Source organism: Emydura macquarii, unplaced genomic scaffold (assembly GCF_026122565.2).
Source record: "Emydura macquarii macquarii isolate MOO-44397 ecotype Brisbane River unplaced genomic scaffold, CSIRO-AGI_Emac_v2 contig_1676, whole genome shotgun sequence".
Taxonomy (NCBI): Eukaryota; Metazoa; Chordata; order Testudines; family Chelidae; genus Emydura; species Emydura macquarii.
The window spans coordinates 2,418,106-2,441,673 of NW_027131813.1; the positions used below are offsets into that span (position 1 = coordinate 2,418,106).

At 44.8% G+C, this 23,568-nt stretch overlaps 1 protein-coding gene across 1 annotated transcript in view; it reads left to right on the forward strand.

Annotated features, from left to right (window-relative positions):
- Positions 1 to 1,619: 1,619 nt before the first annotated feature.
- MTMR9 (myotubularin related protein 9) overlaps positions 1,620 to 23,568 on the forward strand; it is a 34,091-nt gene continuing 12,142 nt past the window's right edge. The window contains exons 1-5 of the mRNA XM_067556171.1: positions 1,620 to 2,063; positions 4,771 to 4,879; positions 10,454 to 10,579; positions 19,697 to 19,870; positions 22,326 to 22,543. Of these exons, the coding sequence (XP_067412272.1) occupies positions 1,879 to 2,063; positions 4,771 to 4,879; positions 10,454 to 10,579; positions 19,697 to 19,870; positions 22,326 to 22,543 (812 nt within the window). The 5' untranslated portion in view covers positions 1,620 to 1,878. The remainder of the gene's footprint in view (positions 2,064 to 4,770; positions 4,880 to 10,453; positions 10,580 to 19,696; positions 19,871 to 22,325; positions 22,544 to 23,568) is intronic.

Below are 23,568 nucleotides of genomic sequence, written 5' to 3' on the forward strand. Positions count from 1 at the left end.
TCCAGGCGGTGACCCACTTTGAGAACCACCAGCCTGACGACTGGGCGATCTGACAGCATGCCCCACACCTGAGCGATTCTGGCCCCCCGTCAGCTCCTGGTGGCCTGCGGTTTGCAGCATCAGTGTGGGGCGGGGTCAGGAGGCCGGGATTGCAGGGCCTGGACGTTAGTCCCGGGGATTATTACATGGCCGCAGAACCTGTCCCTGCACTGCGCAGCAACGTGACAGGAGGATGCTGACTCTCTGTCTGCACCCACCCAGGGGGCTGCTGTGCTGCTGTCAGCGTGGCTCAGGCTCTGACGAAGGCAACTGACCCTCCCCTCTCAGCCCTCCAGAAACTACCTCCGCCCGTCCTTCCTCCCCTCAACCCTCCTGTCCCCAGCCTGCCCCTCCCGCACTTTTTGCATCCTCAGGCTGCACTGCTTCCCCCTCCCCATCTGACTCCAGCTCCAGCCCCCTACCCTCAGCCTGCCCTGCCCCTCCCAGCTCCCCCCTCACACTCAGCAATGGCTGGCACTCATCCCTCCTGCCCCTTCAGCCCCCCTCCTTCAAACCCTCCCCCTTCAGCTCCTCCCCTTCAGTCCCTCCCTCCCTCCCCCTGAGCTCCTCCCCCCAAGCTCCGCCCCTTCAGTCCCTCCCTCCCCCTGAGCTCCTCCCCCCAAGCTCCGCCCCTTCAGTCCCCCCCTCCCCCTAAGCTCCGCCCCTTCAGTCCCTCCCTCCCCGAGCTCCTCCCTCCCCCCCTTCAATTCCCCTGAGCTCCTCCCTTCAGCTCCTCCCTCCCCCCAAGCTCCGCCCCTTCAGCCCCTCCCTGCTCCTGAGCTCCTCCCTCTTCAGCCGCTCCTCGCTCCCCAGCCCCCTCCCTAAGTGCCTGCTGTTTCCTAGCACCCTCCCTCTCTCCCTCCATTACCCCGCCCGCCCGCGCGGACCCTCGCTCCCGACGGTCTCTCTCTCTCTCTTTACTCTCCCCGGCCCCCGCCCCCGGATTTACAGCAGCCGCTCCCCGGGCCAGGGACATGCCGCCGGGCCGCTTTGGCTGCGGAACGGTCTGTGCGAGGGCACGCCGCCCGCCCGCGTCAGTGACTGTCGGGAACTACTTCCGGGAGGGGCGGAAGCTGGGCCGGGAGCGTGTCAGCGTCTCTTCCGCCCGCCCGAGCGGGAGATGGCCGAGGATTGGTGGGAGGAGGGCACGTGGGGGTACAGTTCCACCCCTCCCCTCCTTGGTGTCTGTGTCCCAACATCCGGGGCGGGGAGTGGCTGGGCCAAGCCTGGGCTTTCCCTGTCTGCGGGCCCTGCCACAGAGCCGGCCGGGCCGGTCGGGAACGGACTGAGCGGCCGCCGTAGCCAGGCCAGGCTCCGACGCCCCCAGCCTCGCCTACTGAGACTCCCCCCAGCCGGGCCCCTTGGTGCTGGGAGAGCCCCCCCCCCCCCAACGAGCTGCGGTTATTACTCCTCTCCCCCTAACGTGCCAGCAGCTGGGCTCGTGCCTGCCCTCCCCCCGCCCCCCGCAGCTGACCCGCCGGCACCCCCGCACATTGTGACACCCTCCCCCCCGCTGAGAGGGATCCTCCCCTCCCCCCCAGAGAGGTGGGATTGTGACACCCCCTCCCCCCTGCCTTACAGCCCCCCTCAGGAGTGAGGCCCGTGACTCCCTCACCTCTCCGGCGGGAGCTGGGAACCGCCCTTTCAGTTATGACCCTCCCCCGCCCTTTGGCTCCCTGCTAGCTGCTGGCACGAGCAATTGGGGAACCTCCCTGGGGTCGTGTGTGGATCCCCCGTTTTGGCCCGCCCCGTCAGGCGGTCCGGCTGCTGCTGCTGCTGAGCGTTGGGCTGGTTCGTTGCCAGGGTCGTTCCCCCGGCCTGGGCCCGCCCCAGAGAAAGATGGAGTTTGCAGAGCTGATCAAAACACCGCGGGCGGATAACGTGGTCCTGCACCGTCCCTTCTATCCAGCAGTCGAGGGGACCCTGTGTCTGACTGGCCACCACCTCATCCTCTCCTCGCGGCGCCAGGACAATGCTGAGGAGCTGTGGCTGCTGCACTCAAACATTGACTCCATTGAAAAAAGGTATTTTCCCCTTCTTTGCCCCCCATCTAATTCCTCCTCTTCCTCAGGGATGGGAAGGAGCACGCTGTGGAGAATTGGGTGGCAGGAATCCAAGGGTTTAGTTCTCGGTCTGGGGGAGAGTTCAGTCCAATGGTTACCAGAGTGCCGAGTACGGGATAGTGGCATTCTAGTCCTATTTGGAACATTGGTTGAGTTACTTCACTTCTGTCTGGGTTTCCCTCTTCTGTAAAATGGGAGTGATAATGGCCTACCTCCTTGGGATGACTGACATTTGTAAAGTGCGTGAATGGAAGGGGTTACAGTATAATAGTACTTAGCTTTTGTACAATGCTTTCCATCTGTAGATCTCCAAATACTTTACAAAGACTGTCAGTGTCATTCTATTTGTTTCTCAAATGAAGAGACTGAGGCAAAGATAGGCAAAAGGACTTGCCCAAGGTGTCACAACAAAGCCAATGGCAGAGCCAGGAATAGAACCTAAAGCTTTGGAGACCCAGTGCAGTGCTTTCTGCGTGAGGCTCCACTTCCATCCATGGACCAATACAATAGTACTATACCTACATTTCCCTCATCGTGGTGGCCTGACAAAATTGAGGAATGGTGGCTACTGTACTTCAATATAGACTCCAATACTGCCCTCATTCTGTCCCATCTCTCCTGATCCATTTAGAGGTCACCTCTTAAATATCCTTATTCCCAGCTGGAGAGGGAAGAAAAATGGATTACAACATGTGCTCTTATCTAGGGCCTGATAAATAGCCCCAGACGTGCACTGCTTTAGTTCACATACAGTGATGGCCCTAAAAAAAAACAATGTGGCATTAGAGCAGGCTTACAAAATTCCATCCTCCCACCTTGCTGATGTGAATATCACTTTGATGGGCAAGTAAAATACTGTATTTTGTATCATTGTGGCAAGGATGGGTGAGCAGCTTTTTGTACATGGGATGGTAGCTTTTCATAATCATTTTGTGGCATAAGTACCAAAGTGCTCTGGACAATTGTGCCATTCATTTATCCCAGTGCTTGCAGTTCTTCAATGCTGGAGAAACCATTGTGGCTACTGAGTGAAGAAAATAAATATTTTTTTAAAGCTGAAATAATGGTTTAGCAGAAATAATTCTGAAACCAAATTACAGGCCCATTTTTGTTTGGTTACAATTCAGCTTTTCTAGAGTGGTGTTGTGTTGGCCAAAAAACTGACAGCTGTACTATAGCCAGGCAATTATAGCTAGATTGTCTGTGCCATTTACCATGGCCTGCATTTCAATCTGGGCCTGCATTGTATCATCCCCAGCTTTGTGCCATCAACAAATTGCACCCACCGCGAGGAGAAGACATAAAGGAATGTCAAGACAAAACTGTGACCTGGTTTGAAAATCAGTCTGACTGATTTTTAGAAGAAAGGTTATACAGAAAGATGAACTATAATACAATCATTTTGTAAGCATAGCTTAGGAAGCATTCCGTAAGCAATCTCTGAGAAAGGTACCCACTTGTGCCCATTTTACAGATGGGGAAACTGAGGCATAGAAGTGAAGTGCTCAAAGCCACTCCCTGCTGGGTAGAATTAGTAGCTGAGCCCCAGAGTTGTGATTCCCAGTCTCTCGCTAGATTATGCTACAAATCTACCCAATCCACTTATGTTGAGTCCGATGTATATAACTCTCCCTAATCTTAGATGGTACAACTCCAGTTCAATCTAACCATGGCTACAGCTGAGCTCCTTGTCTATCTTACCAAATCCTTTCAGCTGCTGCTAACACCGTCGTGCTCTGTGAGATATTTGAATATTTATCTTCCTTCCCTTATTTTCCTACTCACTTCCGTGCTTTTCATATTTTAACGGCACCATTTTCTTTATTTGTTGTTAGTTAACGTGAAAGAAACAAATCCATTTTTTATTCAAAACTTATGCTTCTTTCTGGTGCATAAGAAACACCTGAAGCATTTTTAACAAGTACCTTTATCTGCATATTTTTATATTAATCATTAAGGGCTTGTGTACCGCTTATTCCTGGAAGAGTCTGAGGACTGGAGAACCTACTACAGTTATGACTTTACAGGCATCTAGAAAGTGACATCTGTTGAATTTAGAGGGGAAGTAATTTTTAGTCAGACTAAAAGATTTTTGTCTTGTTGTTTAACCTTTATTAACTTAAACATAAAAAATCATGTGCTCATTCAGTTAAGACATCAGAGCTACCAGTCTGCATCCTCTAGCAACATCAGGAAAGATAATACCTGAAATTCCAGAGATTTGGGGGTTGTTTGTTTTCTAAACATTAGAAAACAGGAAAAAAACCTTCAATACTCTCTCCCCCTCAATATATACATACCCACTCACCACCATCAGAAGCAAAGAAAAGGCGCACATCCAAATTTTTTTTTATTTTGCAGGCCACCATTAAATCCATGCCTTTTTTTTTAATAGAAGCATGCTGGGAAGAGATTCCTACACTAAAGTATTAGCAAGTAACACAAGTTATATTGGAACAGATCTTGCTGAAAGACTTGAAAAGCACTATTCTATTTTCTATTATATTAGTATTTTCTAAAAGAATACATAGCAGATAAATTACTACTTGTTGGAGCTTTGCTTTGCATGTGTGTGCTTCTGGAAGACCTGTCTATATTTATCTAGGAATTTGGATTTCCATAGAGGCTATTTCTCTTCATAGTTCAACTACTGTATCATTCACTGCAGGTTTGTGGGCTCGTTAGGCACCATCATTATAAAATGCAAAGATCTGCGGATTATTCAATTGGATATACCTGGAATGGAGGAGTGTTTGAACATAGCTAGTTCTATTGAGGTAAGAGCTTTTTATATTTACTCATGGTAATAAATGACACTTACATAGAGTTCCATAGCACTTACATTTTCAAAACATTGTTCAGACCTTACTTTGAATAGCTGTTCTTAGCTAATTGAAGAATGGACTAGCAGAACATGGGCTTATGGTAGGATAATAACTAAGCTTTAATTTTGTAAGTGACTAGGAAAGATCCCAATAGTCATGTTTATCAGATGATTTATGCAGCCTAGGTCAGGGAGTTCTTACTAAGGAACTTGTATGGCCCCCAAATGGCAAACAAAGAGCGTAAAACCACTAATTTGGGTTAAAACAGTAATGGATTATTATATGAAGTGTGTTTGGGTTTTTTCACACTACTGGAAAAAATATAGTTCCCCTTTTTAATCAAATCTCTCACCACAGCATTTGGGTTTTCCTAAACATAACAGAATTGTACTCCTGCATGAAAATAAGTGAAGCTGACTAGTCTAGTTTCATTTGTCTAAGTAACAGGCGAAGAGTAAGTAGCATAACTGGTAAAGTAAATGGTTTTACTAAGATGGGTGAATGTTATTTAAAATGAGTTCCCTTGCCTGTGTTCCTGTTTAATGAGTCTCTTGTTTCCACACTTGTGTTGTATTGTTACGCAAATGTAACTCTGAGGAGTAACATTGCATGGGAAGTACCCACAGAAAGGAAGTAAGCATCACAAATGTTCTAGATGCATCTGCTTGGAGTCCTTTTGTGTGTGCTGCTAACTTTGTGTTAGGTAAATTATACTACAGTTAAATTACACTGTGCTTAAATTACAGCAATTAACTCAATAGAGTGTATTTTCAGAGCTAATTATATAAACTTAATTTATATTCTCAAGCCATACCTTATCTTCTAGTTTCAGTAACTCGCTCCACAGGACTGTATCAAATGAACCACAGAATCATAGAAGTGTAGGAATGAAAGGGACCTCAATAGGTCAACTAATCTAGTCCCCTGCATTGAGTTAGGACTAAGTATTATCTAGACCATCTCTGGTACGTGTTTCTGTAACCTGTTTTTAAAACGTCTAGTGACAGAGATTCCACAACCTCCCTAGGTAATTTGTTCCAGTGCTTAACTACTCTGATGGACATTAGGAAAAATTTCCTAACCTAAATCTCCCTTGCTGCAGTTTATGTCCGTTACTTCTTGTCCTGACCACAGTGGTTAAGGAGAACAGTTTATCATCCTGTTTTTCATAACATCCTTTTACTCATCTGACGACGGTTCATAGAATCATAGAGTTGGAAGGGACCTCAGGAGGTCATCTAGTCCAACCCCCTGCTCAAAGCAGGACTAACCTCAGCTATATCATCCCAACCAGGGCTTTGTCAAGCCTCAGCTTAAAAACCTCTAAGGATGGAGATTCCACCACCTCCTTAGGTAACCCATCCCAGTGCTTCACCACCCTCCTAGTAAAAAACTTTTTCCTAATGTCCAACCTAGACCTCCCGCCCTGCAACTTGAGACCGTTGCTCCTTGTTCTGTCATCTGCCACCACCGAGAACAGCCTAGCCCCATCCTCCTTGGAACCCCCTTTCAGGTAGTTAAAGACCGCTATCAAATCCCCCCTCACTCTTCTCTTTTGCAGACTAAACAAGCCCAGTTCCCTCAGCCTCTCCTCATAAGTCCTGTGCTCCAGCCCCCTAATCATTTTGGTTGCCCTCCGCTGCACTCTCTCTAACTTGTCCACATCCTTTTTGTAGTGGGGGGCCCAAAACTGGACACAATATTCTAAATGCGGCCTCACCAATGCCGAATAGAGGGGAATAATCACTTCCCGTGACCTGCTGGCAATGCCCCTCCTAATGCAGCCCAATATGCCATTAGCCTTCTTGACAACCAGGGCACACTGCTGACTCATATCCAGCTTTTTATCCACCGTTACCCCCAGGTCCTTTTCTACAGAGCTGCTGCCCAGCTCGTCGGTTCCCAGTCTATAGCTGTGCATGGGATTCTTCCTTCCTAAGTGGAGGACTCTGCACTTGTCCTTGTTGAACCTCATTAGGTTTCTTTTGGCCCAATCCTCCAGTTTGTTTAGGTCCTTCTGTATCCTATCCCTACCCTCCAGGGTATCTACCACTCCCCCCAGCTTAGTGTCGTCCGCAAACTTGCTGAGGGTACAATCTACCCCATCCTCCAGATCATTAATAAAGATGTTGAACAAAACCGGCCCCAGGACCGACCCCTGGGGAACTCCGCTTGTTATCATGTCCCCACTCCAATCTTCTCTTTTCCAGACTACACGAACCCATTTTTTTCAGTTTTTCCTCGTAGATCATGTTTTCTAGACCTTGAATCATTTTTGTTGCTCTTCTCTGGACTTCCTCCAGTTTGTCTGTATCTTTCCCAAGTGTGGTGCTGAGAATTGGACACAATACTGCAGTTAAGGCCTTATCAGTGCTGAATAGTGTAAGAATTACTTCTTGTGTTTTACTTATACCACTCATGTTAATACATCAAAAAAATGATCACTTTTTTGCAACAGTGTTACATTTTTCACTCATACTTAATTTGTGATCTACTATTGCCCACAAATTCTTTTCTGCCATACTTCTTCTTAGGAGTAATTTCTCATTTTTTGTGTGTGCGCAATTGATTATTCCTTACTGAGTGTACTTCTTGGCATTTATCCTTATTGAATTTCATCGTGTTTGTTTCAGGCCATTTCTCCAATTTGTCAATATCATTTTTAATTCTAATCCTGTCCTCCAAAGCGCTTGCAACCCCTCCCACTTTGGTATTGACTGCAGACTTTGTAAGTGTACTCTCTATGGCATTTATCCAAATCATTTATGAAGATATTGAATAGAACCGGAACCATGTCACATCCCCCTGTGGGACTCCGCTCGATATGCTCTTCCATCTTGATGCAAACATTGATAACTTCTCTTTGAATACACTTTTCCAATTAGTTGTGCACCCAGTTTATAGTAGGTTCATCTAGGCCAGCGGCTCTCAACCTTTTTTTCCCGAGTACCAGTCGGGTCAGGTCAAGTACCACTGGTCCTGACCCGAGTGGTACTCGAGTAAAAAAAGGGGGGAACAGTGGTGGCAGCGGGGTACAATGCGGAGAGCAGTACCCTCCGCCGAATCCTGGCCGCCGTTACCCACATTTTGGTGGCAGGGTTTCTAACGTCGGGACATGCGGAGCCGGCCGGGTTGCTTTTCGACAGCAGGGTTTGCGGCGGGAGGGATTTCGGCGGCAGCAGGAGGGGAGCCAGCGGTAGGCGGCAGCAGGGTACGCGTATTCAGCGGCGGGGGGGATTTCGGTGGCAGCAGGGGTGCAGCTGGCGGTAGGCTACACGTATTCAGCTGCAGGGGGGTTTTTGGCAGCAGCAGGGGTGCAGCCGGCGGTAGGCTACGCGTCTTCGGCGGGGGGGGGGGTTTCGGCGGCAGCGGGGGGGAATTCGGCGGCGACAGCAGGGTACGTCTCGCGTACCACCAAGCCATCCTCCGCGTACCACCGGTTGAGAACCCCTGATCTAGGCTATATTTGTCTAGTTTGTTTGAGAAGGTCTTGTGAAACCATATCAGAAGCCTTACTAAAGTCAAGATATATCCCGTATACTGCTTCCCCACATCCGCAAGGCTTGTTACCCTGTCATAGAAGGATATTGGGTTGATTTGACATGATTAGTTCTTGACAAATCCTTGTTGTCACTTACTTATCACCTTATTTTCTTCTAGATGCTTACAAATCTTTCTGAGTACAGAAGTTAAGATTACTGGTCTATAATTCCCTGGGTTGTCTTTATTCCCTTCTTTATAGACGGGTACTATATTTACCTTTTTCCAGTTGCGTGGAAGCTCTGCATTCCTCCACAAGTTCTCAAAGATAATCGCTAACGGCTTAGAGAGCTCTTCAGTTAGTTCCTTAAGTATTCTAGGATGTATTTCATCAGGCCCTGACAACTTTAAGACATCTAACTTGTCTAATTCTTAATTTGTTTATTCCCTATTGTAACCTCAGATCCTACCTCATTTATACAGATGTTCACTATCTTAGTCGTCCAGTCACTGCTAACTTTTTTGATGAGGTCTGAAACAAAAAACACATTTAACGCTTCGACCATTGCTGCATTTTCTGTTTTGTCTTTCCCTGTTCATTGAGGCCTTGTCTTCACTAGAAAGTGTTGTTGACTCAAGTTACAGCGATCATCAAAAAGTGCTATAATAACAATGCTCGTGCCTGTCCACACAGCACTCGTGTTGCTGAAGCGTGTCCACACTTGGTGCTCTAGAATCGACAGTAAGAGCAGTGCACCATGGACAGCTAACCCACTGTGCAGCTCGCCACCTTGTGCTGCTAGGTGTTGTGGGAAGGAGGAAAGGATCGCAGTGCATCATGAGTGCGGGTGCAACGTCCCATGATGCAGTGATTTCTGTCCCATCGTTCCATGGGTTTCCAACTGCATTTCATGGCGTTTTTCAATGGCCCCAGTTTCCTGTGTGCCCACCATTTCTATCTGAAATGATGGATCCTGTACTGCTGTCCATTGTTCTTGTCAGTGTACTGAACACATTGCAGCTAGTCTGCCATTGAATGAGAAATTTGACTCTAGTTATTGAAGTTACGTTGGCTGGAGCGGAGCTGGGACTGCATAGCCTCCTCTCCCCAAATGCTGATCAGATTCAGAACCTCTGGTGTGCTCCAAGCCGGAGAGCGTTTGGTGCATAGAGCCGCCATGGTCAGCTGGGAAGATGAGATGTGAGCTTTCCACACTGACCAAGCAGGAAATAGAATTTCAAAAATTCCCAGGACTTTAAAGGGAGAGGGGTGGATCACTGCAGGGCAGCAGAGTTCAAACCAAGTCCTGAGATTTGGATGGTTTTGTTAGTTATGATTTTGTTAGTTGTTTAAAAAAAGCCTCATCAAAAACATTTGCACTTTTTGTGTTAAAAGCATAAAAAGACCTAAAAAACCCTACTTTATTTTACACCGCAGCCCAATAAAATGAGCAAAAATAAAGATGCGAACCATGGCAGTTTAGTAGGTGGTTCCAGATATAGAACTTTTCACCACTAGGTCACTAGTTAGTCCAGCCTGGTATTGGACAAATATTGCTACCATCTGGCTGTTCAATGCCCTGTGAAATCAGCTGATGAGCTTAAGCCATCCGAGACAGGTCCACATCCATCCCGCAATTTACTTCCTTGTCTTATCAGGGAGGCAAAGGACTGAATGGACAGCTGTCTTCTCGGCCTCAGAAATACGTCGAGGTGAGGGTGGACGTACACAGGTGGTGGCCCATGTTAGAGAAGCTTGCGTGACTATACCTATTATGCAAAAACCCTTACAAAAAAAATAACACAGTAATACTTTAGAACGCTGCAGGATCACTGTTGGAAGCTGGAGTGTTTTGGACCGGGTACTGTAAAATACTGTCACGCCTTTGCAAAGGTAAATAAAGGATGTGAATCTAGATCTAGATGTTCTATGCAAATTTTGAATCCAAATTGTATTGCCAAAACTAGAAGATGGGAACATCTTATAGATACTTTTGTCATGAAAGGTCACTTGAACGAACATAATGATGTTTCATTTTTCCCCAGGCATTGTCCACCCTCGATTCTGTCACTCTGATGTATCCCTTCTTTTACCGGCCCATGTTTGAAGTTGTAGAAGATGGCTGGCACTCCTTCCTGCCTGACCGAGAGTTCGAACTTCTCAATTCAGTAGTAAGTTGGATAGCGGGATTTTTTGTAGCCATACAGAGGAAGTCAAACACTCACTTGGGGCTTGATCCTGCCAAATTGTTTTGTGCGAGTAGTCTGAGCTGTTTCATGCACCACTGTGTAAGATGGAGCCCTTAAATGGTGAAACCAGCTATATTCCACATGGGTGGAAAATAAAAACTGTTCATGGGCCAAAAATAACCTGTGGGCTATTGCGGCTTACTGTTCGGCACCATTCTTTACCATGTGCAAATGGGTTTTTAAATATCTGCTTAAAGGGGACCTGCAAATTTATGTGGGAGTGGCAGGAAGTATTTCCCCTTTTTTATGATATATAAAGGAGGCCTGGATGATTTTTTTAAAAATTGCTTGTTTGACCTTGGAAATAAATTGAATCAAGTTCTCCTGGGTTTGGAAAACTGGAATGTAGGAGTTTTTCAGCCCCTAATTGAAGGGACTGGGATGTTAATCTCTAAAGTTATTTCTTCTAGCCGCAGTTCAGGAATTTGAGTTGAGAATTGTGTGTTTATTTCCACCCATTTAAACAGTCTCAAGCCTTATTTACACTGGGGAAATCTACCCCCCCCGCCCCAAAAATTCCACCAGTACTGCCACCAGTACATCTGAGCCACTGCTAATATTGATGGCATCTGTCATATAGACAAGGCTTCTGTGGATGGATCCATTTTTACCATCATGTCAGTTAACTTGCTTTTAGCAAGTTTAACTGATACAGTGGTTAAAAAAAGAGTCCAGCCACAGGAGCTGGATTCCCACCATTGCTAATGCTAATTCAGTTGAACCTCTGACTGGCCAGAATATTCCAGATCTTAAAGTTGCAGTAACCATACTTGGTCACCACAGTGCTTCATTTGCCATATACCACATCCATTAGTGTATATAATGGGAACAAAAAAAATAAACATTGATTTTTTTTTTAAGCTGCAGCACAGTCTGTCTGTGACACTTGCTGTTTCCTGTATATGGTTGATTATAGAGCATGTTGTTTTGTCTGGCTGGGTTGATTTGCTGTGATGGTTAGAAAACTAAAGCAGTCCAGAGTCACTGTAGAGGGGAAGGCTCTGGCAATGGGAAGGCAGCAGGATGCTACAGTGCTATTTTTAGCAGTATAGATATGGGAGGCTTAGGCGTGTAGAGAGCTGAGTTCATGCGTGTAGGGCATTCTGGTCTACCCACCTCAGCCCTTCCTCACTGTCTACATTGCTGTTTAAACCCATGCTAGTTAGATGTGCCGTGTCTGTACTCTACATACACACTGCTGCTAAGTGTAGATGATAAATTGACATCTCTTATTCCAAACTTTCCGACTCAACTTGCTGTTGGAGAAATGGTGGCACAGTACTTGTTCAAAACAACCTAGGTTTGCTTTCTAAGAACAGCAGCTGAAATTGCTGTTGACTAATATGAAATATTCAGTCAACTTTCATTTAATTGGCGAAAGCAAGCTACCAGGTGCTTTAACACTTTAGTTCAAGGGCTGAATGAGTTTAAGATTAAAGTAAGCATCTTCCTATTTCTAGTTACATTATCAATCTAGAACTGTCCTGCCTTTGTCCCTAGTTAAGTATTATAATTGTTTTTCAGGAACTCTCTAATTCAAACATAGTATATCTCTGAGCATAGTACTAATGTTAGATTTTACTCAGTTGTGTATGGGAACATTAGAGTTTCAGAATACTGAGGTAAAACTAAAAAAAAATGTTGGTCTGCTTTAGCTTTTTTCAGTTGTCACATAGATTCTGTAGAGCCTCTAGAGTGTGTACCCCAGGTGTAATTCTATTCATGTAAAACTGATTGACAGAATGTCATCCTGCATTTGTAATAAAATTTCACAACCAGCACTCCAGAAATTTAGCTTAAGCGTTGCTTAGTCATAATACATTGCAACTCGTAAATTGCTCCATTTTCTTTGAAGCAAATTTGCATTAAATGTTCTTGCTACAGCATCCAAGAGGACTGAAAACAAGAACTTGTTGCAATCTGCTGTCATTTGCTGACGCCATAGACTGTGTGTGCACTAATGATCCTGTCTCAGTGGGGATGATATATATGGCAGCAGCACTCTTGTCAAGAGTGTCTGCCATGCATAACTGTTCTAATAAATCCATCACAACAGCAATTTCTACAGCTAAATTATGGAACTACGGGTATGTCTGTGCTACAGTGGCACAGGTACAGTGCTGCTGTAGCACCGGAGTGTAGGTGCTTCCTACATCGTGGAAGGGGTTTTTCCATCAGTGTAGTTAATCCACCTGTTTGAGAGGTGATAGCTAGGTCAATTGAAGAATTTTGTCCAGAACGGGGGTTAGGTCAACCTAACTACAATGCACAGGGACTGATGTAGCTAGGTTGGTCTAATTTTTAGGTGTAGACGAGGCCTAAGTCAATGAAATATATAGCTGATGTCTTTGTATGAACATTGTGGGAAATACACAGTACTTTCCACTGGCTTAAGACCCTAATATTTTGTATTGAAAGAGTAAACTTGAAACATACAGAGACAAACATGTTTACAGAGAAAGGAACATGCAAAAGCCTGTGAGTTTTATAATAAAATGTTAACCATTGCTGTTGCTTCGAGCAATGGACAATGCTTATAAATAATTCCTGTTCTATGTTTGCTAATGGGCCATTTTGCGTAGGAAATTCTACACTTCATTTAATTACTTTGTAACCTGATGAATAGAACTACAATACACGTGATGCATTTCGTATTGTTTTAGGAGTTTCATCAATAATAGTATTCTTAGACAGAAAACTACATGAAGATTGAGTTATAAAAAGAATCCTCTGACTGGACACATCACTGTTGATGAAACCACTGTCTTGCTCATTACATTGATTGCTTCAGGAGAAAAAATGACTGTGAAATCCTTACCAAACATCATATCTACCACAATATTTCTACCACTGACAGGACAGCTATACAGTCCCTCACAATGATGGCATTGCTGTCTGCCTCAAATATCTATAAGGCTGTGATATCACTCAGCTATCCACTCCAAACACATTGCCAAACTCACCTATTTCTTCCTCGCCTCCAACAGTTTTACATTCAACAACTAACACTTTGTCCAAACCATAGGTACTAGGATGACTACCCAGTATGCCAGCCTCTTCATGGGCCACCTCGAGGAAGAATTTCTGGACAAATACAGCACAAAACCAATGATATACCTGAGATAAATTGTTATTTTCATCCTCTGGGTGGACAACCTAAACTCACTCGTAGATTTCCATGACTTCAACAACCACCATCCGTCCACCAAGCTCTCTCTAGAACACTCCCACACCCAGCATCAATTTCCTGGCTACCAGCTTCAACACTGGAACCCTACAGACAACTCTATACAAGAAACACATGGATTAGTACACCTGCCTTCACAGGTCCAGTAACCAACCCAAACACACCAAGAAATCTGTTATCTACAGCCATGCACTCAGATACCACAAAATATACTCTGAGGAGAGTCTGGGATAAACACCTTAACATACTTAAAACCACCTTCACCAAACAAGGACACTCCACAAGAGAAGTGGGTAGCATCATGAATGGGCCACCCAAATACTCCAAGTGAACCTTCTTCAATACAGGGGAAAAAAAGCCTTCTGACTGCAGACCCTTAGGTGTTGCCTCCCACCCCACACTGGAATCCATACAGGATATCATTAAACAGTTACAACCATACTCGATGGGGACCCCATCCTGAAAGAAATCTCTCCCAAACCCCTTCTTCTGGCCTTCAAACAATCCTCCCCTGCCCAACTCACCAAGTTCATTATGAGAAGCAAGCTCCTCACAGACCAAGATACACTAACTCAAAGTGGCACCAGACGCTTCCAGAACAACAGATGCAAAACCTGCAGCCATATCTCCACTGATACAATGATCAATACCCATCACAACACACCTGTCAAAATCCCTGGATTCTACCCATGGCTATCACAACTTGTGGTGTACCTCATCCAGTACACTGCCTCAGTAACAACAGTGTAGGTGAAATCAGACAATCACTACACACTCGAATGAATTTACACATAAGAATGGCCATACTGGGTCAGACCAAGGGTCCATCTAGCCCAGTATCCTGGTTCCAACAGTGGCCAGTGCCAGGTGCTTCAGGGGGAATGAATAGAACAGGTAATCATCAAGCGATCCATCCTGTTGCCCATTCCCAGGTTCTGGCAAACAGCAATACCTGCCCATCTGACTAACAGCCATTGATGGACCTATCCTCCATGAATTTATCTGGTTCTTTTCTGAACCCTGTTGTAGTCTTGGCTTTCACAACATCCTCTGGCCAGGAGTTCCAACCTCTGGAACTCCTGTTCCGTTGTGTGACGAACTACTTCCTTTTCTTCGTTTTAAACCTGCTTCCTATTAATTTCATTTGGTGACACCCTCTCCCCCCCCCCCCCCCCCCCCCCCCCCCCGTTCTTGTGTTATGAGAAGGAATAAATAACACTTCCTTATTTATTTTACATGAAAATGATAGACAATAAATACATCATATTACCCGTGGATGAACTCTTTACATTAAACCCTCATTCTATATCTAACCTCTGTCTTTCTCCTCAAAGAAAACCTGCACAACACCTTTAAAAGACGAGCCTGGGAGCTTAAATTCATAACTTAGCTAGCCACTAAAATGATGCTCTTAATAAAGTCACTGGATTTATGGTTTATTAAAATCTGTAATGCATGAACCCTCCTTTTCAGTCCTATGACTTCAGAGGTGTTAATGGGCCATTTCACCTTGACTGGTCTCTTAGAATGTGTGTGTTAAATACTTATGCTAAACAATCTGTTCCACCTTGTATTTACTTTGACACTGAGGGCAGGTCTACACTACCACTTAAGTCGATCTAATTTACATCGCTCAAGGGTGTGAAAAAGACATCCCCCATGAGCGATGCAAGTTACAGTGACCTAAGCGCTGTCCACACCAGTGCTATGTCGGTGGACGACATTTTCCCTCTGACATAGCTTCTGCCTCTTGTGGAGGGGAAACAATTATGCTGACGGGAGAGCGCTCTCCCGTTGGAATACAGTGTCTTCACCAGACACACCACAGTAGCGCAGCTGCATTAATGAAGCTTCGCCATTGTAGTGCTTCTAGTGTAGACCTGTCCTAAGTACCTTTCCCAAACCTGAGGAAAAGCTCTATGTAGCTTGAAAGCATGTCTCTTTTAGTAACAGAAGTTGGTACAATAAAAGACATTACTTCACCTACCTTTTTTCTTTTAAGACTGAGAGTAAGTTTCAGTAATTTAAAAGTTTAAAACAAAATAAAGTTTTTTGTAACCAAGCATTATAAATCCAGAAAATTCAGAGTTTAGGTTGCTCTTAAAAGAAATTCAAGCTTGTTAAGGTAAGAAATGCACAGTTAAACTCTCTAGAGGTGCCATGTAATAACATATGATGAAGCCGTTTTGTAGTCCCAGACTAGATTAAACTGATTTTTAGATACATTAGATTTCTTTCTAGTTTTTCCCCCTTCTGGTGTCAATGCAGAGTTAGGGTTGTTTGGGTGACTTAACTGCACCTTTCTTAACATATTTTAATTTTTAAAGTGTAACAGACTCTAAATTACCTTGTTTCATGCTTGATTTTGGGATTACAGGGTTGTTTGGGTTGTTTTTGTGTGTTTTATCCCTAAAATACTGAGACATCAAATTTTGTGTGCAGCCCAGAACTCTGTCTGCCTCCTGTTGCTGCCATCTCCCATTGCAGATTCCTCTCTGGTTTGTTGCCAGCTGACTCCTCTAAATTTTTCCAGCCTTTACTGTTTTCCAGGCTTCTCCCTCCAGCTGGCTATTTAGTGTCTTGATATTTGGTCTTAGTTTATTAATAGACCTGACGGAATTCTTTTCAATGCAAAGTTCTCATTTTGAAAAATGGCCTTCTCTAGAAATTGTAGATTTTGGAAATTTATTGGGACTTCCCCCTTTTTCCAGGAATTTTTGAAAATCAATCTTTTAAAGGATTGATAGGAGAAGAAAAGAGGATGGGGGAAATGAAAAATAAATTTTTAAAAGCTCAGTTTTGAACTCTGTGAAACGAAAGCAACTTTGCAACTTCAAGTCTTTGTGCAATAGTTTTTCCCAATTTTCAGCCAAATCTGTGTACTAACTAGTGTGCTTTCCAAGTTGAATATAACTTTCTTCTTCTTCCTTTAGAAATTATATTTTTTTTCTGTTCTCGTTGGCATTTTTAGGTCCTCCCAATTCAGTATCCCCTCAGTTTTGTTTAGCTTACTATTTCATTAACATATTGTTTCTGAAGATCATAAATAAGATCTGATCTAACACAGACCTCTCCTGTACACATTGTTACCCTTCACTTTCATGCCAACATCTGGTAATGACAGCTGCTGCTTTGGGGTGTGTTCACAATCCTAGAAAAGAGAGAGAGCAAAAGATATTTCTAGTGCGACTTTGGTGATGAAGTGCTTTGTGCCGGTTCAGGGCAGAGGATGTCTTGGGAACCTGAAGTTGGCACTGAAGGGATTAACTGAATCTGTGTAAGTGGTATGTACACTACAGAAGATAAGTGACACTAATAGCAACAGTCTTCCTTTTCCCAGTGTAAAGATAACCTATAACTTGGTGGTATGGCAATACCATCTGTCTCACGTTACTTATGAAGAAAAGCAGGAGGGATAGGTGGAGTCAAACAACTAGAATAGGACGTAAATTGGGTCACTTTCTTTTTACAGCGTTTCACTCCAGTGATCGCACTCTGGTACAGTGTCAGTCATTGACTCAGTAGAAGTGTATCACAGAATTTTGGTACTATCTTTTCTGCTTGATATATAAATGCGAGGCTTTTATCAATCATTTACCTATTACAGAATTCTGACAGATCTTCTGTGATATGAAATGGACTTCCTAACTTAAGTTGGGGACACTTAAAACGAGATAGAGCACTAAAAAAAGATTAATTCTGGCCAACAATCCTGTATTTGCAATGAGCTGAACTGTGTGATCTAGTACGTCTTTTTCATCTCTGAATCTGTCCATCTGCTTCCTTCTTGAAGCATTTTAAAACTTAAAAGTGTTCTAAAGTCTGTTTTGGGGAAAATGAGTGTAAATGAGCTGAGCTAGTGTGGCTCCGTCCTGGCAATATATTGAACTGTGGTAGCAGCTACTATGTTCAAAATCCACTTGTCAGACAGTGTCGCAAGAGCTTTACTCAAGTTGTCCAGAGTACCCTTTTACTCTTGGAGGTCTAGCACAGTTTCTCTATCCTGAGTGGACATGGGTATTTACACCCTGTCTATTTTACAGTTGTGTCAGGTAACCTCATTACAGTGAGGTTGTTTTCTAGGTTGGCTACAGATTGGAACCATATTTGTTTGTGAAACATAGTTAAAATGGACCTTAACTATCAGGCGTAGGTACTACACACAACACATCGGGTAGGAATAGCAAAGGAGACCTAGACAACAGCAATGTCATTCCTCTTCAGGGGACACCTCTTCTTGTCAGGACCCTTCCAGAGGCGTATCTGGCTGCTATTCTGCTATTTTGGAAAATAACCCTGATGCTTGTTATTATCAAAGTAAATGTCAGCCCAATGTATGTAAACATCCACACAGCGGCCTCCCATGGTCCAGCAGAGCTTGTGACCATATGCAATAGTTGCCTTTTTGATTGAGATACTCTGCTGGGTTGGGTGGACACAATATATGCTATTTATGGTGCTACCTCATTGCTTTTAGGGGCGTCTTGCACTTTAATCGCACCTCCCCAGCCAAACTTTTCATAGTGCCATGATGTTCACAGCAGTCCCCAGAACGGGTTTCCCAATGCCCAAGGAGCAGCTCTTGCTTGGGGTTACCAGCTTGAGTAGAACAACCTCCACCCTCCTTTTCTGTAGACAAATTCTGCTCAGGGTGCCTTGGGGCAGGCTTTCCACAGAGAGAAGTCTTGCTCACCTGAAAGTTCTGCAGCCACTGGTCCTTGTCGAGGCCTCCAGTATGACCCTGATCCACCAGGTACTGGATCTACTCCTGTCCCAAACATGGCCTTCAAAATATGATCCTTAGTCAGCAGGCACCTGAGCTGGGCTTGTATGAAGCTGCAATCTGAGCCCTCCTAACTCCTGAGCAGTCAGTGGTTCTAGCATAGACTTCAGTAAATCAGCACTCTAGTCAGGGGGTTACACTTAGTGGCCTTTGTTCTCTGCTGCCTGTATTCTCAGCTGCTGTATCTGACCCCAGATATCGGGCAGTTTCTGCATGGCCAGTTCTGTCAAAAATACGGCTTGCCGAACAGCAAGACAGCTTGCTGAGCAGAGCGACACCTCGCTCCAGAGTGAAATTGGTGTTTCTCTCAATACTTAGCAGGCTCTATCACAAATCTCAGTTTCAGGGAGCTGTACAAAAATATGGGGTAGGTACGTTGGGAGACCCACAGTGCACAGGGACAGCTGTGGTTGCAGGGAGTGCTGTGTGGAGTCAGCGTACAGGTTTACATAAGCTTGGGCACATAGCAAAGCTCTGAAGGAGCAAACCGTGCAAGAAATGTTAAACTGCTATATTGAATCTCAGAGCGGTTCAGTCTTCTAGCATAGATGGACCTTAGGTCCCTTTGGCTTGGTCTACATTGGGAAACTTGCTAAACCTTCCCACAGTTGCTATTGCTGGTGGTAGTGATGGGGGCAGTAGTTGATGCTATTTGTGTTTCAGTATTCCCTAGAGGCTGAGATAATCCCCTTTATATGGGATTAAAGATGACTGCATTTCTAGGTAATTCTACTGCTGTGCTCGCAATGGAGAGGCAAATAACACTAACTCATGCCAAAATGTGATGTTTGCTACTTTTGTGAGCAACGGCTTGCCTTGTTAAAGTGTGCTTATTAGTTCAGATGCATAGTTTTGGGGGGAGGAATTGTCTCCCGATTTTTGGTGAGGTACAGGTGACAAACCAAAAATCTAATGACCTTGTCTGTATATTTTCAGATGGTATTTTGTAACTTTTTTTTTGTAGTTTTAATTTTAATTTAGAATTTCCTGACTTTCCAATATTTCCTTCTAAAACTACAGCATTCCTTTTCTAGTACAACAAGAAAACGTTCTCTTGTATCTTTTCCAGACAAATGAATGGCGGCTGAGCTATGTCAATAAGGAGTTCTCCGTCTGCCCCTCCTACCCACCAGCTGTCACCGTCCCAAAATCAATTGATGATGAGGCCCTTCGGAGAGTTGCAACATTTCGCCATGGTGGTCGCTTCCCAGTCCTCAGCTATTACCATAAGAAGAATGGGATGGTAAGTCATGTTTGAGTGCTTTATGCACTTAAGAGCACTTTGTTTTCTTGGGTTGGACAGAAATATGAAGGGGAGGCATAGAGCCCAGCGGGGGGGGGGGTAGCAGCAGCTGTGGCTCGTGGGAGGCACATGGCCCAGTGGTGTGGGGAGTAGAGGAGGTGCGGCTGGATCTCCGTGCCTCTTGCGAGCCAGAGGCGTGGAGCCCAGCGCAGTTCTCCCCGCAAGTGCAGAGTGGTGGGGAGCTGCAGCTAGGCTCAGCTCAGTTTCCCGCCAGCGAGAGCTGCCCAGCTATGGCTCTGCAGCGGAAGAGCCGCAGCAAGGCAGCTCTTGCTTGGCAGTGAGGGGCAGAGCCCAGCACAGCTCCCCCCGACGTTTAACTATTTAAATGTTCTATTTTTAGCACGTTTAAATCGATTTTTTTTAAACTAATTTTTACATCCCTAGCTACAATGCCCTTCGTAACCACGAACTTTCAGATATAAAGAACCCAGTCCTTGGATCCCTCCTCTGGCCCCGGGTTCTGAGGCAGGACCAAATGAGCGCTCAGCCACCCTCCCCCAGTGGTCTCTTTGCTGTAACAACTCCCTGGCTATGACGAACAAATGGCTTGGGTCCCCAGGGGTTTGGTATAGTGAGGGTGTACTGTATTGAAAACAAGGGAGCCTGGATATCTCTATGTTGGGCTGTGGGACTGCCAACCCAGACTAGTAAGGTGATCTGACATTTGTTCAGTAGGGGACAGGAAATGAGTTTGCTCCCAGTAGACAGATGTCCACCTCATACTCGCACATCACTGTTACTGGCACTTGTTGGCTGCCTGTGCCGACTGGCAATGGATTGAATGGACCACAGAGACTGCACTATCCTTTCACCCTGAGAAGTGGTCCATCAAGGGCATGATTGAAGCATGTTGACAGCACAGTGTGAGTGAATCTGGCACTGCTTCTGCTTACATTGCACCTGTTCTGTGCATGTGCAGAGGACTCTGATTTCTAAGCCTGTCAATATGGCATCTTTAATAAGCAGCAAATTCGTTCGCTTTCTCACCAACCCCCGGCACTTTTAAGTTGTCAAAATCCGAGGCACTGATACCTCTTTGAACCAGCCACTAACTGCTTGTGATAACAAAGAAATTTACCTGGTAGGCAGGTTAGTAAGTGATTCCTTGCATCTAGTACTGTGCGCTGTTTGGGGCAAGGTATTGATTAGATGAACCACTGGTCGTCTGATCCAATGTAGGTACTTCCTGTATTTCTCCTTTTGCCCAGACTGAGTTAAATCATCAACTAGTTACACATTGACAAATCATCAATTCCAAACCAGTGAAGGGGGGTTAGGTGGCTCATGCTCTTCCCTTTCATTGTGAAGCTTCCGTTCTCTTCCCTGCTTGGGGGGAAAGATACTTCTCAAGATTTTTGCTCTTAATATTGTAAATCATGTATGTTCAAGCATTCAAGTTGCAGCACTTGAACTTCTGATGGTAATGCCTTCTGTCATGCATTGCTACACTCTGGTCTAGTCTGTGGGCATCATTAGATATGCTTATTGGCTCATCACCGTCATGATTTCAGTTGTCCCTTGTACTAGTGTCATGGAAATCTTAATCATCTGTGAAATTTTTATTCCATAAAACCTTACCTTAAACAAGTGTGGAGCTGTGGTGTATTGGTATTTCCAGAACCAGTGAATAAAACTATTACTAATGAACACGTTTGTATTACATAGTTGACTAAAATGTTTTAAAACAGTGCTGGTTATAGGTTAAAAATAAAATCCTCCTTCAAACGTTAGTCCATTAAAGAAGTTTCAGCAGGAATCGGGAGTCAGAGTTTGCATAGATGGTGGTCTGGGAATCATGACATGAAAGCTGAGGAGGCTGTGTGAGGATCTTTCTCCTGCAGAGTGGTCTGCAGAATAATAATTTTTTTTAAGAAGCTAGAAGTCATTTAATCTAGTGATCAGACCTAAGGGCAATTAAAGAGATGGGAAGGAACTGAAGGGTGCAGTTACATGCTAGGGGGAAACAAGTGTTTGCAGCTGAAACGGGAAGAAAGGTGGAGAGAAATGTGCAGGCTTTTTCAAATAGCAGACTCTACAGAAGAGAGCTCTTTGTCCACTTCAGCAGCTGAACTGTGCAGGTAAATGCTAAGAGGATAAGGGAGTCTGAGCTTGGATGATGAAAGTCCATGGAGGAACTAGAAGGGCAATTTTGACTTGAATCTTGAGGTTGCTGGAAGTGCTGTTTGAAGGCTGAGATAAGCCGTTAACTTCACTGCAGTGATATGATGGTTAAAGGAAATCAGAAGCCCTGTTTGTTAGCAATGTGTCGAACTAAACTGGCCGAAGCACTAGCAGATGGATTGCTCCCTGCAGTACACTATTGGCAAGGCCCCAGACTAGACAATTTAATAGATCTCCCCTTTTCTAACATCTGAGTCTTTATTTTTTCTCCTAGGTAATGATGCGGAGCAGCCAGCCTCTCACAGGTACTAATGGGAGACGGTGTAAGGAAGATTCAGCGCTTATTAATGCCACCTTGAGGGCAGGAAAGCGTGGCTACATCATTGATACCCGTTCTTTGAATGTTGCTCAGCAGGCCAGAGCCAAAGGAGGTGGCTTTGAGCAGGAAGTGCAGTATCCTCAGTGGAGGCGAATTCACAAATCTGTTGAGAGGTAGGTGAAATAACATGGCGATCAGGGAATCACATAGCCGCTTTCAGGCTGCCTCTAAGAACTGGGTTTTCTTGAACCAGTGTAGCTGCATCACTGCTAACCTCCAGTATACATGTGCTGTGCTGGTGTTAAAAGTGTCAGCTTCCCCTGATTGGAAAACCAGGGGCCAGATTCTCTCCTGTTTCTGAGCTCTGCTTCATGCAGCTTACTCAGGGTTGGTGGGCAGTCATCAGAGAGCTGGTTATGGTTCCCTGATTCTCAGCATTAGCTAGACTATCCCTGTTCTTCAAATTCTCCAGTGACAGAGATTCCCAACCTCCCCAGGTAATTTATTCCTGTGCTTAACTACCCGGACAGTTAGGAAGTTTTTCCTAATGTCCAATCTAAACTGCCCTTGCTGCAGTTTAAGCCCTTTGCTTCTTGTCCTATTTTCAGAGGTTAAGGAGATCAATTTATCTCCCTGTTCCTTGTAACAACCTTTTATGTACTTGAAAACTGTTATCATGTCCCCTCTCAGTCTCCTCTTCTCCAGACTAAACCAACCTGATTTTTTCCATCTTTCCACATAGATCATGTTCTCTAGACCTTTAATCAGTTTGTCCGCATCTTTCCTGAAATGTATTGTGTCCAGTTCTGGGCACTACTCCAGTCGAGGCCTAATCAACACAGAGTAGGGCCGAAGAATTACTTCTCGTGTCTTGCTTACATCACTCCTGGTAAAACATCCCAGAATGCTGTCTGCTTTTTTTGCAGTAGTGTGACACTGTTGACTCATATTTAGCTTGTGATCCACTGACACCCCAACCCCCCCCCCGATCGCTTTCTGCAGTACTCTTTCGTAAGCAGTCATTTCCCATTTTGTATGTGTGCAACTGATTGTTCCTTCCTAAGTGGAGTACACTGCATTTGTCCTTACTGAATTTCATCCTATTTACTTCAGACCATTTCTCCAGTTTGTCCAGAGCATTTTGAATTTTAATTCTTTCCTCCAAAGCACTTTCAACCCCTCCCAGCTTGGTATCATC